Here is an 18,855-nt window from a genome sequence, read left to right on the forward strand (position 1 = left end):
CACTATGGCAGCTGCACTGTGTAACATTGTCCATTCATATAGCCCCTTCCACATAAGCATTTCACCTTAACAAAATTAATTTAGCCTCAAAATCCTCACTGTGGAGAAGATATAGGAAGTATTATCTCCATTTTGTAGAGGAGAAAAGTGAAGCACAGGGAGAAAATTACTTTGTAATCACAAAATATCTTCCTGTGTAAAGTATTTCCAATAATGAAACAAATTTAACAATGAGAATACTTGTTATGCAATGTATAAGGCACCTGTGGAGCTCACTGCCACATGGTATCCATAAGGTCAAGAACTTACAAAAGTTCAAGGGAGAGACATTTACACTAGGTTAAAAAAAAAAAAAAAAAAAAGGAGAAACTATGTCAGCCTTCATGCTTCAGGACATAAACTAACAATTTATTGCCAGAGCTAGGAAGGCTATTTGCATCATTTGTCCATTTTGGGGATTTTGGCACCTTTCTCTGGCGCTTTTGGTATTGGCCACTGCCAGAGACAGGATGCCAGAGCAGATAGCCTCCTAGCCTGATCCAGCATTTCCTATACTTACTTCTTATTTTATGACAGGAATGTCCCCAAACAAAGTGCTGAAGCACTAAAAGCACCACAAAAATAATATAACATTATGGTTATGATTAATGAATGTATCATCCTATAACTTTCACTGACAAACCTTTCTTGGAACTGTTTTGAAGGGATCAATCCTGCCCTGAGGTTGGTATCACCAACACGCTTTGCTTGCCACCATGTTGGATCATCCTGGCTCACAACTTCTAAGATGTGTCTTCTCTTAAATGGCAATCCTGCCTCCTGACAGGGAATGGCTTTGTCCTCTTTTGGATTATAGCAGAAGAGTGCCCTCATAAATACCTTTAAGAAAAAAATAACATACTCTTTGCCGTTTGTCCCATGTAGAATTTTAAAGCACTTTTTAAATGGCATTTCCACATCCCTAAATATTATACAGATTATATGTGGTTTCATACTGAAGTGGAGGAGTATCAAGCTACACTTACATACAAATTTGATTTGCTCACTACTGTAGAAAATGTGACTTTGATAGTACCTAGGAAAAAGAAGTAGCGTGGTAGCACACCAAGGCCCAAAGAAGGACCGGGGCCTCACTGCACTGGGCACTGCACAAACATCTACTCAGACAGTCCTAACTGAAACCATCTTTGTCTAAATAAGGACAAAATATAACAACTGGCTAGAGGGAAAATAAGGAGAGGGGCTAGGGAGGGGGCGATATGGTAACAGTAATGGAAACACAAGTTTGTGTAGATTAGCTATTTATTTATAAAAGTTATGCGATTCAGTATCTACAAAACTTTTTTTGTACTACACAAATGGACACCAGATTTAGAAGAATCTGTAGCATGCAACCTGCCAGTCATTATTAGGCATCTTACTATGGTCATAAGAGAAATGGAGCTTGAAATATATTTGAAAGGATCTAAAAGTGGATTTGTGAATTGATTATGAGAGGGTACTCCATGCATGTGGAGCTGCCAGGAAGGAGTCCTTGAAAAGGATTAGCAGACACTGGAGACTGCAATTGTTGGGCTGGTTCATGACCAATATAGACAACTGGGTAAGAACACAGGAGGTTTAGTCATGAAGAGTTTTGAAGGGGAGGACCTGAAGTTTGCATTTATGCAGTGAAGAAGTTGGAGTCAGTGAAGGGACCTCAGAGTTAGTGGGGTAACACTGTCAAAGCTATGTGCAAGGAAAATGGCAGCAGCATTTTGACTTGAGTGGATTTCAAGAAGGCCAGAGAGGAGGTGGTTACAGTTCTCAAGGTGAGAGATGGTGCAGACCTGGATAAGAGTTTTGGTTTTATGGAGCAAGAGAAAATGCTAGATATTGGAAATGCTACAAGGGAAGATGCATCAAGAGTTAACCAGACCCTTAGTTCGTGGTAAGATAAAGTGTAAATCTACCCATTCTAGCCTGTTGTGCACTACATGTTCTACTGTGCACTTTGAAATTGGTGTAAATTAAAGTGCACAAAGAAACTTTGAGTGCACAGCAGCAAGGTCCACATGGCCACTTCATGTGCGACAGGCTAGCACAGAGTAGATTTGTACCGTAGCTTGTCGCAAAATTAGTGTTCATATGCAGCCTGGAATCTTCCAAATTATTTCTGTTTAGCAAAAATTTTCTTTCTGAGAGTACCATATTATTCCTTTAGATATAAATCAATTTAGGGTCTCATTTTGCAATTGGTATTTCCCAATGAAATCAGCAAGAGTCTTCCATGCACAAGAACTGCAGAACTATGCCCTAGATTTTTTATTTATTTATTTATTTTTAAAGAGAGATTTCAGATGGGTTTCATACCTTGCTGTCCTTCAGACGATCTTCTTCTTTGATGGCCGGAATTATTTTTAATGTTATTGATCCCTGAGACTGAGCCTGAGAAAAAGAGAAAAATACATTTCTTTCAATTGAAATAGTACAAAGAAACGCTGCAGCACACTCTGATTCAGTTTCTGGTGCTAGTGAATTGTCTGATCATCTCAGCCTTCACATGCCAAACCAAGGCATTCAACTTTGAAAAGACACTTTTTTAGCTTTATGGTAGTTACCATGATGCCCCAAAGATGTCAAGTGTATATTCTGTTCCTTTTTATCCCTTGTATGTGTTACCCTGTGCAGTATCCTCTTAATTATGGAGACCTGTATAGTGACTCCCAAGCTAAGCCTATATTGAGGCTTGCACTAAAAAATCTCTCTTCATATTTAATTATTACATTTAGTTTCCAATTTAGACACAATCCACAGGATAGAACAGTCTGTCTTTTTAAAGTACAATATTGACTAATTTTTGCAGATAAAATTCAAAAAGGTTTTGTCATGTTTTCTATATATTTTTTTCAAGTCCGTCTAGTTAAATAACTACTGTCCCCAGAAACTCTATACTTCACACACATTCTAACTTCATCTCACATATAGGCCACTTTTGAAACTTTAAACACAGCTATTCCCTTTAGTCAGCAAAACCGTTTTGATGTAAAACAAAATTAGCTGGTTGGCTGATCAAAGCAGTTCCATCTGCCTCCCTGACCCATCAGCTTCATTCCTCACAGAGACCATGATGAGCCAAGGCACAAGAGGGGATACGAGAGCGGTGGGAGAGAAGGTTCTCTTGGGGCAGGGGCCTTGTGGAGATGAGCAGGTATGTGAAGGGGTAGACATACGCAGGGCTTGAGAACAGGAGGGTCTGAGTAGGGATTTAAGCAAGAATGTGTTAATGTCATAGGGGGTGAGGAGAGAGGTTTGCAGCTGTGCAGGAAGCCTACATGAGACCCATGCCTCTGAGATGAGGCTTCGTTCAGCTCCCTAGCACTCCACATTATGAATACACTGCATATATTTTAAGGATATATTTTTTTAATCTGCGATTCTCATGTCATGAACCAATCATAAAAGAGAAGCTCTTGGTCAGAGCCATAGATAACCTAGGTTATCATATTCATCATGTTCAGAATCAAACTCGAAGTTTCATGCAACTTTCTTAACTTTAAAACTGAAAGTTATTTATTTGATTATAAACAGTTGGAATAAATTCATAAGCTGGAATAAATTCATAAGCACATTGTAAAGACAGCCCAATTCTGTCCTCAGTTATACCTGTGTAATATTATTAAATGAGGGACAAGGGTCACCTAGCTACTGCTTTAACAAGCCTACTTGGTAATAATAGATCTCAAAGTAAAAATAAGAGCAGACCAAAATCTGACTAATTTCTTCTGGTCGTTTGTGAAGCACAGCAATCCCATTGACTTCTTTTAGCTCATCTCCAACATGGACAAGACCTAAAAACAAAATAACTATATTAGAACTAATACTTAGCCTGCTAAGCTGCTGCTCACCTATTACCCACACCCATGTTAACCGTATGTACGTCATGACTTTCCATACTAGTCCTGTACTCTGCCAACATTGCACCTTACAGTCTCCTGCCCTCACACTACCTGGCATTCTTCAACAGTAACCCTAAAAATCACCTAAAATGGCAATGGGGAGAGAGAGGACACTGCAAACCATGTGTCCCATGGTAATGGTCAGGAGGAAGCTTAGTGTCTAACCACACTGTCTGTGTACTGGACCTGCAATGAGGGACCATTTTTACCAAGCTGTTTTGGTACACTGCATCTGTGTCTGAATCCCCTGTCTGCACTTCGGACATTATACTGGAATTGACTTGCAAAGATGGACAACTCTTATAGAATTAGAAGATAAGCTGCTAATTCTTCATGCTGAAAGGCCTCTGCTGCTGTGAGCTATTTATAGACAGCTCTACACAGCATGGTCTCGGAAAGTCTAATGGGCTAAATTTTGAAACTATAACCTAGAGCGAACCATAAAGGGTTTAGCTTTGCTCATGCAGTCCAGTTTTGTACTCCTAGTAATGTCAGCACTAGTTACTGACCATACTAGAACTTCACAACAAAACAAACAGCCAGCAGCTCTCGATCATACCAGAGGAACATCTCTCTCCATCTGTTTTAAAGTGGAATTCCCAATGACGCCAGTGGGAAGTTCTGCATAGAACTGGACAGAATGATATGGCTCACAATCACTATGGGTCCACACATAAACATTTAGTATGTCTTACTGATTTATGTAAAATACAAATGACCTTATTTCTTCGCTGACGTCTACCTTTTACAGGAAGACTTAGTACTAACAATAGGATAACTGGGTAGACACTCTTATTTCAAACTGGTATTTCTACAAAAGAATATTTAGAAGTTCTTTGAAAAGGGTCAGCACAGTAGCCTTGGTGTGTTACATCAACAGTATTCGGAGCTGAAAGCACACCAAGGTTCTGGGTTAAAAGTAAAAAAAAAAAAAAAAAAAAAAGCAAGGAGGCTTTTTTAAGTCAAAATTTGAGACTAGTCTTCCTCATTCTATTGGCAGTTTTTATCCTATTAACCATATTACAGAGAATCAGATTAAAAAGGTGCATTATTGATGTGAAGCGGAAATGCTAATGGCACTGTTTTATCCCCTTCACAATAAATGTCTTATCAGATTATTTTAATATGAAAAATGCTAATAAGAGACTAGAAGAAAGCTGTAATTTGCTAATATTTCTTCATCATAGTAATACATTAGCATTGGGATTGTATTACTATTGTATTAAATAGGACAAATTATAACAAAAATTAATGACACTTCAATACTTTATTTGCTATGTATAAAATCTCCATGCAAGCCCAATTCAGATCATTTAATAAATTCTAATAGAGCTGCCTCTAAGAAGTGCAAGGTCAAATATATTAGGAATTAACCCTGTGGAGACTGGAGACATGCTGAATAAGCATTTATTTGGATATCTGTAGGGTAAATGTCAGTATTCAAAGAGCTAGCTTTGCTGGTGAGTAACCATAGGATTTCATTAGAAATTATTAGAACCTTTTTACAAGTTTTAAAATGTAGTTTATAAATTGTATTTTGAAACTGCTTTTATTCAGAAACCTACCACTGCGGTCAGCTGCACCACCTCTCATGATTCTCGCTACAATCACAGCCCCTGTATGCTCATCCCTTCTGATGGTGGCACCCTGAAACATAAATAATAAACCAGGATAAAGCATTTATTTAGAGCACATTTAATGGCAAAATAATGAAAAAGCTGATTAAATTTTGAAAAATTGAATTTGGTCTTTTCGTATGGGGAAAACAATAAGTAAATTTTGTCTTCCTTCGTAACTAATTTTGCTATCAACCCAACTTGTGTTTGGACACTGCTTTTATATGATAATCAGATGGGTGAGTACAACTGCAATCCCTTCTACCACTCTACTCTGTGCTGATTAGGCCTCAACTGGAGTATTGTGTCCAGTTCTGGACGCCATATTTCAGGAAAGATGTGGCTGAATTGGAAGAGTCCAGAAAAGAGCAAAAAAAATGGTTAAAGGTCTAGAAAACACTACCTATGAGGAAAGATTGAAAAAATGTATATTGTATTTGGGAAATAGTATATAAGTGATGACTGTTTTGTAATGCAGAAGCACAAGGGGAAGAATTGGGGTTGAATGCACAACCTTAACTTTTGCTTCTGGACTCTTTAATATAGCTTTTTTTTTTTTAAAATGGAATTTCCTGGTTTGTTTTTTTTAAAAGAAAAAATTTAAATTTGAAATATTTAGTCAGACCCTGTACTACACAGTGTAAGTTCCAGGAGACATGGACTTACTGAATGAACTTTATAGAAATGAAGAAAGAGCTTAGTGTGTTATGCTGTGTACATTTTCAGTTGCCAAAGTTCACTGAATGAGACAGTTTCATATGAGCGTTGCTTCATGTACACCTTAGGAGATGCCCAAATTCAATAGCTGCATAAGCCTTGTAAACACGTATGGTACAGCCTTTGCTTAGAATGAAATTCACTCCTGTTTTCTTACCTCAGGGAAAAGCTCCTGCTGCAGAAAGATACTGGATAGCAGTAGGAAGCTACCAGAGCCTTCCCCTGCCCCAAGGAAAGGCTCCTGCAACAGGGCGCTGGTGGAGCAGAGAGTCTTTCCCTGTGGCAGAAAAAGGCCCAGGCAGCTCCCTGTTGCAGAAGTCTTTCCCTGTACTGGGGAAAAACTTCAGCAGCAGGTCACTACAGTGCTAAAAATAGCAGTGTAGTCAGGGAGATACCCCTTGAATTAATAGAGACAGGTCACGAGTATCTTTACCCTAGTAGCTTAAGCAGTGCCTCATTATCTATACTGCTATTTATACTCATGTTGGGGCGGGGGAGTGTAGTTTATGTACTCTACACGCTGCCGAAAGGAGTACCCTATACATACCAACGGCTCTTTATTCTTCACTAGACGAACAATTTTAACGGATTCTTCATCAAAATCATCATCAATATTGTCTGGCAGAGGGGGAAGGACTGGGTCAAAGTTCTTCTGGGCAACAGTATCATGTACTACAAGCATTGCCTGTACAATAAGAAAAAAATAAAAGATTAAAATAGTTCAGGCAAAATTGAGAAGGATCCCATTTCTCTTATTCCAGACATAAGAGCCAGTGCAAAAAGAGCATGTCTACTTTGGTGAAAATCCATGTATTATTTTCTTGGCAAGCATAAACTATTTCTTGTCTAAAAGAGTACAAAGGTTCACAGCTAACATAATGAGTTTCTGCTCTGCCTGCTTTAGTGAAAAAGGAAGCTAAAGATCCAATTTGCGTTAAAAAGACACCTGCATACTCAAAGAAAGAATCCTGAATATTTCCTCTTCCCTTCACCTTTAAGGGCCTGATCCTGTACCTCCAAAGTCAATGGGAGTTTTATTATGGACATCAGTAGGAACAGGACCATGCACTAACTGAAAGCGAGGGATGATAAAGAAAGTACTTAACTGCTTCTCAAGTCACCCTTTAAAATGATCTTGCTTGTGCAGATTTTTGTGTATAATAATGCTTTGTCTTTTTTGCAGGCAAATCCTTTACACTTTTCATCTGCACCAGTCATTTGCTCTTCCCTGGAATGATCTAGCCACAGAGGCATTTAGCATTAGAGAAAAGAAATTGGAAAGACTGCATTACAGGGTTTGTCTTACATCAATAAATATTTCACATAATGCATATTTGGAAGCTCAGATGACAACCAACCATACAACTTTATTGGGAGTCTACTGGTATATTATAATATCACATTCTATGGCTACATTTTCTTTTCTTTTTTTAATTTAACTTTCAATAGCACAGGGGTCGGCAACCTTTCAGAAGTGGTGTGCAGAGTCTTCATTTATTCACTTTAATTTAAGGTTTTGCATGCCGGTAATACATTTTAACGTTTTTAGAAGGTCTCTAAAAGTCTATATTATATAACTAAACTATTCTTGTATGTAAAGTAAACAAGGTTTTAAAAATGTTTAAGAAGCTTCAGTTAAAATTAAATTAAAATGCAGATCTTATGATCTTATCAGTTTAGTGCAGTGGTTCTTAACCTGGGGTGCATGCACCCCTTGGGGGTGAGAGATGCCCTTTCTTGGGGTGCGAGACATGCGAGATTTCTTTTAGAAGGTAAATCATTGAAAACACAAATTAAGCACAGGCACATAAGTACAACTACTTTGTTTCATCAAACCTATGTATTTATTAACATTATACATTTTTAATGATTACTGTAATATACAAAAAAATTCAGTTTTCAAGTTTTTAAGCTAATTGTGGTATAATTTTTGATAAGGCCTGCAGAGCCCTGGGCTGGCTGCCAGTATCCCAGGCCAGCAGAAGGGCTGAGCAGGGCCGGAGGCCCGGACCCCGGCTGGCAGGGGGCCAGGCAGCTGGAACCCCAGACCAGCAGTGAGGTGAGCGGGGCTGGCAACTGGTATCCCAGGTGGCAGCAGGCTGAGCGGGGCAGATGGCCGGGACCCAGGCTGGCAAGGGGCCAGGGGCCGGAACCCCAGATTGTCAGGAAGCTGAGCTGGGTGGCGGATAGAACCCCAGACTGGCAGCAGCTCACTTGCTGCCGGTGTGGGGTTCCGCCAGCTCCTGCCAGCTGGGGTCCCAGCCGCCAGATCTGCTAAGCCTGCTGCTGGCCGGGGATTCCGTTCACTCAGGCCAGCAGCAGGCTGAGCGGGGCCGGCAGCCGGAACTCCAGACCGTCAGCGGGCTGAGCAGGGCCAGTGGACAGAACCCCAGACCAGTGGTGGGCCGCTCAGCCCACCACCAGTCTGGGGTTCTGTCTCCCAGCTCCTGGCCGCCGGCCCCGCTCAGCCTGCTGCTGGCCTGGGGTTCCATTCACCCAGGCAGGCAGCTTGGCTGAGCGGGGCTGGTGGCCGGGACCCCGGCTGGCAGCAGCATGCCAGTAAAAATATAGTTCGCTACATTTTGATTTGTGGCCAAAAATGTCTTGACTAGCTCCCAAAGAAGCCCAATTGAGTTAACGTTTGTCAAACATATCGCAATCTTGAAAGGGAAGGAAGGTGCTTTGTAAATGCAAAATCTGTATTTATAATATTTAATTACTGCTGTCCTATGATTATTGAGCAGCCAAATAAAATCCACCAGCTCCCGCCCCCCAAATTAATAGGTTACAGCTGGGCCTGTAACAACTTTTCAACAAACTGAAGTAAAAGTGGAGAAGGGGTTCTTGAATAATAGCAACTGAAATAGAGTCATGACCATGAGGCTCCACAGCTTCTTCTAACTTATTTTTGCAACACTGTCAAAAACAAAACAAATGGTAGAAGAGAAATAACAGTTCACTGGGCTCATCTACTCAAGCGCTAATGCACAGAACCAAAGTTTTGTTGCTTGCAGTCCAGTTTTTAAAGTAACTAAGATTTTAAACGGGCTCTCCCAAATAGCACGTGAGCTCTGGTAATTTATGCTCTCCCACAGCTCCAGGGATCCTGCACTGACTGAGACAGATGAGTTAAAATAAATTCTTCAGAACAGTCATGAGCCATAATAAACTCCATGGATTAACAAAGAGAGGCCAAACAGGATTCATACTTAAGAGGTCTGCAGTGTGGTGGTGAAGATGGATTATAGTGAGCAGAGGGCTGGTGGCGGCAGTAAGATAGGGACAATGCTCCCACCTTCGAAAATATGTAGGAGGGAAGGATAATGACCCTTTCTGCATTAGGAACCCCACATGCCACAAACCCCTGGTCTCCTCGATCTGCAGAAGGAGACAGATTCTGCACACATCTTAAAATGTCTAGGAATTAGAACCCCAGCCCTGCAATCCTTAGGAAGCATATTTGGGGTCTCCCCCTCCTCTTAGGTAATCTTAGTTGTAACTTGCCCTTAACAATATTTTCTGTCTGGGAATCATGCTGAGAATTGCATTGCTTAAGAGTATGTGTTTTACCCGAAGATGTGGTGTTGACAATAGCTGAAGCAGCTCTTTTTCTTCATTATTCACTGGTGTAGTTTGCAACTCTTCAATTACCTTAAAAAGTATTAACAAAAGAACATAAGGCAATATATTTGCAACTGGATTTTCTGGTCAACGTTTGTTAATTTCTGTCATGTTTCCAAGAAGCAACAGTAACTGAAATATGCATTTAAAGGCAATTTCAATAAAATATGCATGTATCCTGAAAGATATGCATGCCTCTAACCTGCTTTATTATGTGTATATTATAGTAGTGCCTGAAAATGGACAAAAATTGAGGCCTTTAGATGTAAACCCTATACAAATACACCAACACTAACTCTAAGTTGATTAACTAGCCTTTACTAGTACATTGTCATGGGGATCTGATAAATCATTTCAAATATTCCAAATACTTCCAGGCTTTCCAGTACATGATTACATCCCCAGCTAGAGCAGTGGTTCTCAGCCAGGAGCCTGGGACCCCCTAGGAAGGCCGTAAGCAGGTTTCAGGGGGGCCACCAAGCATGGTCAGCATTAGACTCACAGGGGCCCAGGGCAGAAAGCCCAGCCCCACTGCATGGGGGCTCCAAGCAATTGCCCTGCTTGCTACCTCCTAATGCCGGCCCTGGCTTTTATATGCAGAAAAACAGTTGTTGTGGCACACATGGGCCTTGGAGTTTTTATTGCATGTTGGGGGTGGGGGGCTCAGAGACCAACTTCACGTACCACTGAAGAGTGACCTTCCTGATCAATTATAAATGGGTACAGATGAGTTCTATCAAGTTTTCCTAAGCCAGAAAGATGTAAGCTGTGATGTTTCTCCATTCTCTTCAGTGTTTATACCATGCTCATTACTGCAATACCACAAAGCAGCCAGAGAGACTGTTTAACTGGCCCCTGCAGGATTCCCATTTTGTGAATGGGAACCACCAGGTGGCACAGAATCAATGTAGGGTGTGTAGCCCCCTGCTTCTCAGCAATCCCTGGATACCAGAACTCCTCCTTGAGCCTCTAGGCAGCCAAGCACAACTTAGAGAAGCCTTGGGGCTGTTCTAGGTTGTGTACTAGGACTGGCCCAGGATCGGGGGGGAGGGATAAAGGTGATTTAGATCCTCCTTTTACACTATAGCCCTTTCCCCAGAAATACACTGAGGACAACTCTGGGATGGCCCAGGGCCTGCCCTGTATACCTTATGACGGTGGGGAAAAAACTGACAAGAAGATCAATATTATTCACTGATAGCTCCAACCTGTGTATTTAGTGGGAAAACAACAGGAAAGAATTCTGTACAGTTTTATGCAACTTAGTTTATTGAATATATTTGTTAAATAACAGTAAAACTAAAAGAGGTGTTTTAAGTTCCAAAGCTAACAGCATAAATGTGGAAACCTCAATTTTTTAAATGAATTATTTGAAGGTCAGTTATTCTTTTACTTCCTTGTTTCAGTGTAAAAAGTTGCTGAAAGTACAATTGCCTAAAGCAGAAGAATGGAACACAGGACTTGCCAGACTGGATCAGACCAGTGTTCCATCTAGTCTGGTATCCTGTCTCTGACAGTGGCTAGTACTGGCTACTTCAGAGGGGAAAAACACACAGTAGCTAGTCTTGAGATATTGTCTCCAGGGAAAAGTTTCCTGCTAACCACCACTAGCTAGAGGTTGATTTATACCTTGAAACCTGAGGACTTATATCCTTGCCAAAGCTGTTGTTTTGTAATATTTACTGTTATAACTCAGGATATTTTTCTTTATCCATATAAATGGACAATACTTTTTTGAGTTATGATAACATCTTAGGCTCAGTAATATCTTGTGGCAGTGAATCCCACAGTCACAAGTGCTGTGAATTCTGTCCAAATGCTCCCTCAAATCTTCCTTTAGGAGTCTGTGTAGTCATGTGTAGCAACAGAAACAGGAATCAACTTTTTTTTAAAAAATCTGAGTTGTGTTTTAGTTCAGTCCGGGCAAGAATAACGTCAGTTGGAGACTTTTGGTTCTTTAGTATGTAACTTAAGCATCTAAGACATTAAAAAGAATTTACTGGACAAACATACTTACATCCTCAGCTAAAGCTGCTGCACTATGTAAAACAGGAGTTGGGCTCTGTCTTTCATAATGGCGGAGCTTTTCATGAATCTGAAACACAGGTGTTTTCAGGTAAGTGACTACAAAGGTCAAGAATTTCTGATTTTTTTGATACTGCAACATATGGGAGGTCATCAGCTGAAAGTCCTATTGCTGAAACCAGAAGGATCTATATCCAAAGGAACTATCATCAAGGGAACTAATGCATGGGAGATTTTCAAAGGTGCCAGAGGGTTTTAGGAGCACAAAGCCCAATTTGTGCTCCTAAATCCCTTATGCCTCTTTGAAAGAATCTCCCTCGCAGCGTAGCTTGGAGGAAGAAAAAGAAGACTTGATTAATGTCTTTGGCCTTTTGCCTTAAATAATCATCTAACAGCTATGTGTTAGTACTCTGCCCATATTCAGACCTCGGTGATCAGACTTACAGCAGGATCAGATCACTACTTTGGTGGATATACTCATCAGTGATGATGGCAAATCAGCAAAGAAAAGGATTTAAATGAACATTCTAATATTACTTGTGTGTTAACTGGCATTACTAATTCTATAGTGGTACTCTTCAAATTAGTCTTCTGGACACTTTTTATTAGTCCATGATGCATATTTTTATATCAAAAGGGCATATTCTTTTGTCAAATATCATAAGTGTTAATGCAGTGGTCCCCAAACTTTTCAGGGTCATGCCCCCACTTAGCCCTGACCGCCCCCTCCCCAGGAGCCAGGGCTGAGAACGGAGACACAGCCGGGGGCCAAAGCTGGGGGCGAAGCCAGGAGCAAGGGCCGAAACTGGGTGGTGTAGCCTCCCTGCTCCCTAGGGAGGCTGGCCCATGCCCCCTATGCCCTCCCAATGTTCTTCCATGCCCCCTAAGGGGGGCACACCCGACAATGTGGGGACCTGTGTGTTAATGAATGATCCATGTCAAGAGCAGAATAGTCCTGCTCATATTTTTGCTGCTGTTAGTTCTGTAGATGGGAGAATATCTTGTGAAACTGAGGTTCCATGGTTTAAAGGAAAATTCTGATTATTATACTCAAATGTTTTCATTACTGGGCACTGATACTTGCATTTATCAATTAGTTAATTGACAGTACAAAAAAAAACAAAAAAAACCTCCAAATAGAGAAAATTATTATTTTAACAAGGAAAATATCAATTATGTGACAAGAGAATCCCCCCTTCTGATTCTTAGTGATGGCAGCTTTCTCCAGCTTCAAAATGACATTCACTCAAAACTAGGCAGAAATTTCATTTCAGAGCAAGCAAAAAAGAGTAATTTTCATAGGATATTGTTCATGTTTGTTGATTTAAAGTTACTTTAATATACGTATTTTCTCTGTTCAGTTTTCTCTTCTATGTAAAAACAAGTAAGCCTTGTGGCAAAGAAATCAAGAATACTGAGAAATACAGGCCACAAAGAAAAGGAAATTTTGTGAAATAAACATTTACCTTCATTAGATAACTCAGACTTTTTTCACTGAAGACATCTCTAAGGAATCCCATTTCTTCTTTGTGATTTGAGTCAGGTCTTAGCTGGGATGTCAACAGGGCCAAAGTCTCATGCAATCCTAAATTAATTGCAAAATGTACAGAACAAAAGCTTTGTGGATAACTAATATCTCTTATCTGAGTTCTGTTATTGCATTGTTTATAATTTTATTTGACCAGCACAATAAAATTGTGCTTCTGATAATTAAGATTATATGAGATTTATATAATATAAGATTATATTAAATGAGAGTTGCATCTTATTTCCAATCATTGCTCTTGATTTTCAACTCCCTTCTTAAACAGCAGATCTCACATGAATTTTCTACATGTGCCAAAACCAGCAAAGGCAGAATCCACTGATTCTAAGACTGTAAAAATCACAACTAGTAAAATTTTTCTCCCTATGTCTGATGTTTCCCTGCATTCCAATAACATTGAGATTTCTTTGAAATACCCAATCACTCATCTACATTATATCTTGGACCTAAGCTAGAGTAACCCACTTGCTTGCATTGCAGCATTGAGAGGTGTAAATAAGGAAAGAAATAGTATGAAGGATCCATCTTTTGTTGATGTGGACACAGCTGCAAAAAGATAAACACATACATGGAATTAAGTGGAAGGTCACAACTTTTATTAAACTTTAACACAGGGGAGGGGGACACTACCCACTCATTACTCATACTGTCCTGTACCAGGCATTTAATTTGTTCCAGTGTAAGGGTTACAGGGCTCCTTACCATATAAACCTACCCCAAGTTACAGGTTTCCTCTGCCAATCTGGCAGGACTCAGCTGTCTCTGAATCCTAGACCCACCCCCACCCCATGAAAGAGACAGAGGGCGCAGAAGGGAGGGGATCTCAGCTTGCAAAAGGGCAAAAGGTCTTACCCTATCCCATGAGCCCAAGGCCCATCACCAAAATCCCAGGTTTTTTAGCTCTGGGAACCGTTGGTTATTCTCTTAACTGCACTGGAAACTGGCCCCAAGTTGCAACGAACAAACAACTCAACCCAAGTACCACAATTAGGTATTGAGCACATTCCTACTTAACCACTATGGCTTGAAGGTGCTGCGAGGAAAGCAAAAAGATCCCACCTGGAATGGAGCCAAAAGAAGTACCACAGGGCCCCTCCAGGTTAAACCCTGGGAGGTGGGAAATGCTGGATAAGCTGCACCCATCCCCACAACTGGCCAATGGATGCTTGACTCCCAGGGGAGAAGACACTTGGTGTTTCTCAGCAAGTGTCTCCCTTCCTCACTGCTGGGCCTGTCCCCTTTCACCGCTGGCCCCATCAAAGTCCCCCTCTGTTGAGGCAGGTGGGTGGCATTTTTTGTGTGGAGGAGTTACCCACAGAGCTAGTTTAGCATTCAAGTTAGCAGTAACGCAAGGAACCTACAGGCCTATATCCTGTAAGGCATTCCCTTAGGCAATTAGCATAAGTCTTTGAGGCCTATGAGCCTTAGCATAAGTAAGTTGCTCAACAGTGACCCTGAGTTTTGGGGAACTGGGAACATTGTGCTGGAGGGGGGAGTTTGTACAAAACAATACCAGGAACACTGAACTGATACTAGGCTTGAATATTTTAGGATAAAAATGCTGGCAGATGCTTAACCATGGACTTGCCTTGGCAACAAACTGATGTACATGATAAGTTAAAATAATTAATATACTAACCAATATAGGATAAGGATACCTCAACATTATTAGGGTGAAGAAGTTCAATATGGGCAAAGGAAGATGAGCATTTGTATGAATATTCATGGAAAATATCAGGCCCTATAATAGACCAGACCACCATGTCAAAGAGATCTGGACCATCGAACTTATTTGGCATGCCAGGGACAGAGGAGATGACTGCTTGTCTCTTACCACCAGATTCCTAAGGTTGTGAGTATATGTAAGGAACGGTAAAAAATATCAGTGTCACTTTATATTACTGCTATCTTTGTATGGGGTTTGGAGCAGTTGTGTCTTTAAGTAGTTTTATTAACCCAATGAGTAAAGTTTTGCTTTGCCCTCAGAGTGAGTGTCACTGTTGTGCACATCAGTGTCGGGTTGGGAAACCCGAACTTGATAACTTTGCTTCTGTTGTGCCTGATTCTGGGACTAAAACCCCATGATCCCCAACTCTTTGAATTAGTAATTACTGGGAAATTAATAATAATCAATAACCACTAAAGAATCAGGCAAGGGGGGACTCTGTGGGAATGACTACACTGCAGCTGACAGCATGCCTCCTTTCCCAGATAGACTTGTGCTAACTCTGCTTGAGAGCATGCTAAAAATAGCAGTGTGGACGTTGCAGCGGGGTTGCAGCTTGAGCTAGCAACCGGAGTGCAAGCCCACCCAACCCTCTAGGTTTGAGCTCAGGTGACTAGCCTGAGCTACCACCAATGCAGCAACACCCATACTGCTATTTTTAGCACACTACCTCAAGTAAAGCTAGCATAGGTCTGCCAACCTGGGCTGGGAGGCAAGCTTCCACTTGCAATATAGACATATCTCATTCAAACAGCTAATGGGTACACCTAGTGCCCACCCTACCCAGTTTCTTGATGATTCTGGCCCAGCCAGCAGAGTCACCCTCCCTAGCTCTAGTAAGTCTGCAGTCCATTAGCTGTTTGAATGTGATTTCCATTGTAGGCAAGCAGGCTGGCAGGACATGCTCTGAGAGTGGAACTAATGGAAGAAGGAGGAGGAGGAGGAATTTATAAATCGGAAGAATGGGAGCCATGAAAAACTCAGTGGTGAAACAGTGCAAACGCAAGGATGATGTGCTGTGAGGACTACAGTCCAGGGATTTTTGCCAGTTTTAGATTCAGATTGCAGGCTTCTTTACCTCACTGGAGAAGAACATTAGAATTTCTGCAGGCTGTGCAAATTGCAGACTGTTGCTGCAGAGATTCAAAGGGAGTTTGAAAGAGACTGTGGAGCTATCACTTGTTTCCCAGACTTTGAGGCGCTTGTGTGTCCTACAAAGGGTTTGGACACCGTTCCACAGACAGAAAGGTAAATCCTCCTAGAGAAGACTCCTAGGGAAGTGTACACAGATATGTGCATTTCAATTTGTGATAGTATCAAGTACTAAACTTAGGGGAAAAAATCCTGCATGTGTTTATCTTTAAAGTAATAAGTAAACTCTTAAGCATTCATATATTCAGAGATTTAGTAAACATTTTCCTTTAGAGATTGTCACTCTCCTATCTGATTTAACTCTGGACAATATATGTAGACAGAGTTCTGAAGACTAAGCTCTGGTCTGTACCATAGCAGAAAGGTAAGTTGAGACACAGGAAGGGGAAAGAAATACCATACCGGACGTTTGCATGCTGCCTTCCCGAAACCCATTATGCTAGCTAATGAAATAATGTTTTTAGAAGTCTGCACCAACTGAGCTGATGGATAGATATGCCATGATCTGTCAGCTCCTATTAACTGACGCTGCTAATATTGTCACAACAGGTGCTATTTATTTTGTTAGCAAGAAGTGACATAAAAAGTATCAGAACTGTAGGAAAATTATCATTATTATGTATGCATAGACAACAGTGCTATATGCTGACAGGCCTATGTTTGTCCAGTAGGAGCCTGGCCACCAGATTACATTACTGAACTCCAGGTGTGTCACCAAACTATGTTCCTCCTGAAATCCATCTCTTTATCCAGTCCCACTCATACTGTGATATCCTTGATTTTTAGTAATTGCATTGATGGGAAATAAATGTGTACATTCTCAACTCTAGTTTAACAAATTAAATTACAGATAGTGCTTTGTGTGAGAACATACTAGGATTTCAGCCATTCTTAAATTGAAAGCATGCAGACCAATTACCTGAATCTTCTGATAGCACTGGCATAGCTGTTGTCTTAATGCTAGAGACAAATGTTCAACTTAAACCAAAATGATTTTCTTCTTGCAGGACTGTGATTCAGAAACAATCCTGAAATAAGGAAAGATAATGTCTGAAGTCAAGTATCTCTGACATACAGATATTTTATTGTCCTGTATAATGCTAGCATTTTCATTTTAGTGCATCCTTCTTTAGTAGGTTGCTTGGGCTAAATATGATTAGGGTCCAATGTGCAATGAAGTTATGTGGCCTTACAAATAGTAACATAATATCTTTTTGCCAAGGTGTTGCACAGCTCTCTGATGCAGCATAATCCAGAAAATAGCCATTTCCATGCCTGTTCGAGCTCCTCTGCTTATTAGTCCACAATTTTAGGCACTTTAGGAATACCACAGAGGGGAAAACTGATAAGTGGCTAGGAGGTGATGGGGCAGCAGGAGCATGCTATAGGAGGGGAGGACCAGAAGGGACTTAAACACTTGGTGGGAGCAGGAGGAGAGAGCTGCCATCATATATCAGTTTTGCATTCTGTAGGAACAGTTTTGGGTCCAGGCATAAGCAGGTGCAACTCTCATTGAAGTCAATTATTTCTGGCTCTTAGAGGAGAAGGTAGCATAAATTAGAGCAGGGCTACTTCATTGTACACCTCTGTTATTTCTTTTCTGTATTATGCTTCCCCTTCCACTAGTGAACAATTTCTCAATTTCAAATAGCAACAGTTACTCTGCCTCTTGAGATCATACATTCAAGACAAAACACCCATTATTGAGAGTTGTAAACGGATTGGGGGTTCCAAAACAATCTTTGTACTTTACTCTTGTAAAATTAATTAAAATATGCTTTGCAGAGAAATATGCAACAGCACTCAAAGGTTGCTAAGAAAAAAGCCCTTTATCCTTTAATCTTTGCACACTACATGTCTTATTTGGCAAAGTCATTATGGACAGGTCACAAAGTTTCACTCCAGTATGCAGCTGGAAAGCTTGTCTCTCTCACCAACAGAAGCTGGTCCAATAAAAGATATTACCTCCCGCAACTTGCCTCTTTCATTCCAGTGTCATGTGAAAGTAGTTTCAATGTGTTGCCTCTCATCTAAATATTGTTTATGAAGATTGCATCCTCAAATAGTTCATTTTCTTATTGCTTGGTGGCATTTGTCAGTTTATGTCAGTTTATCCAGCTCCCCCAGGATTTTATAGAAGTGACTTTACTCTCTGTGATATTAATCTCAAAATAGTATTTGCGTTTGCATTCCTTTCTGCTTTGAAATGTCTAATTAGTCCATCTGGGTATTACCATTCAAAGAAAACTTTATCTCAGTTCTCTCAAGCTCATGAATACAGACCGGGCTGAAACTTCATTTAACTTCACTTGCATGTAGTTAGTGGATTCAGTCAGTGTCACAAACAAACAATGGGTGAGCTGTGGGTCAGAGTTATGAATTTAGCAAAGAGGGAGAAAAACCAGAAAGTCAGGAGTCTACTACAACTATAGAAAAATAAGATCCCCTAGGAAGCATGTTAGTTTTGCAAAATTCCAACAGTAGCTCAATAAACTAGAAATAAGTCTCCCCCAC

At 40.6% G+C, this 18,855-nt stretch overlaps 1 protein-coding gene across 4 annotated transcripts in view; it reads right to left on the reverse strand.

Annotated features, from left to right (window-relative positions):
- MPP3 (MAGUK p55 scaffold protein 3) overlaps positions 1–18,855 on the reverse strand; it is a 110,759-nt gene that overhangs the window by 38,984 nt on the left and 52,920 nt on the right. For 3 of the 4 annotated variants that reach the window (XM_084616076.1, XM_084616078.1, XM_084616077.1), the window contains exons 2-10: positions 17,261–17,369; positions 13,384–13,502; positions 11,910–11,987; positions 9,842–9,922; positions 6,819–6,956; positions 5,504–5,585; positions 3,745–3,830; positions 2,353–2,427; positions 683–879 (exon numbers count right to left, since the gene is read on the reverse strand). In XM_084616076.1, coding sequence (XP_084472202.1) covers positions 683–879; positions 2,353–2,427; positions 3,745–3,830; positions 5,504–5,585; positions 6,819–6,956; positions 9,842–9,922; positions 11,910–11,987; positions 13,384–13,502; positions 17,261–17,285 — 881 coding nt within the window. In that variant the 5' untranslated portion in view covers positions 17,286–17,369. The remainder of the gene's footprint in view (positions 1–682; positions 880–2,352; positions 2,428–3,744; positions 3,831–5,503; positions 5,586–6,818; positions 6,957–9,841; positions 9,923–11,909; positions 11,988–13,383; positions 13,503–17,260; positions 17,370–18,855) is intronic. The other variant, XM_084616075.1, reaches the window with a different exon arrangement.

Source organism: Lepidochelys olivacea, assembly GCF_965140295.1.
Source record: "Lepidochelys olivacea isolate rLepOli2 genome assembly, chromosome: 27".
In the NCBI taxonomy this organism is placed as follows: domain Eukaryota; kingdom Metazoa; phylum Chordata; order Testudines; family Cheloniidae; genus Lepidochelys; species Lepidochelys olivacea.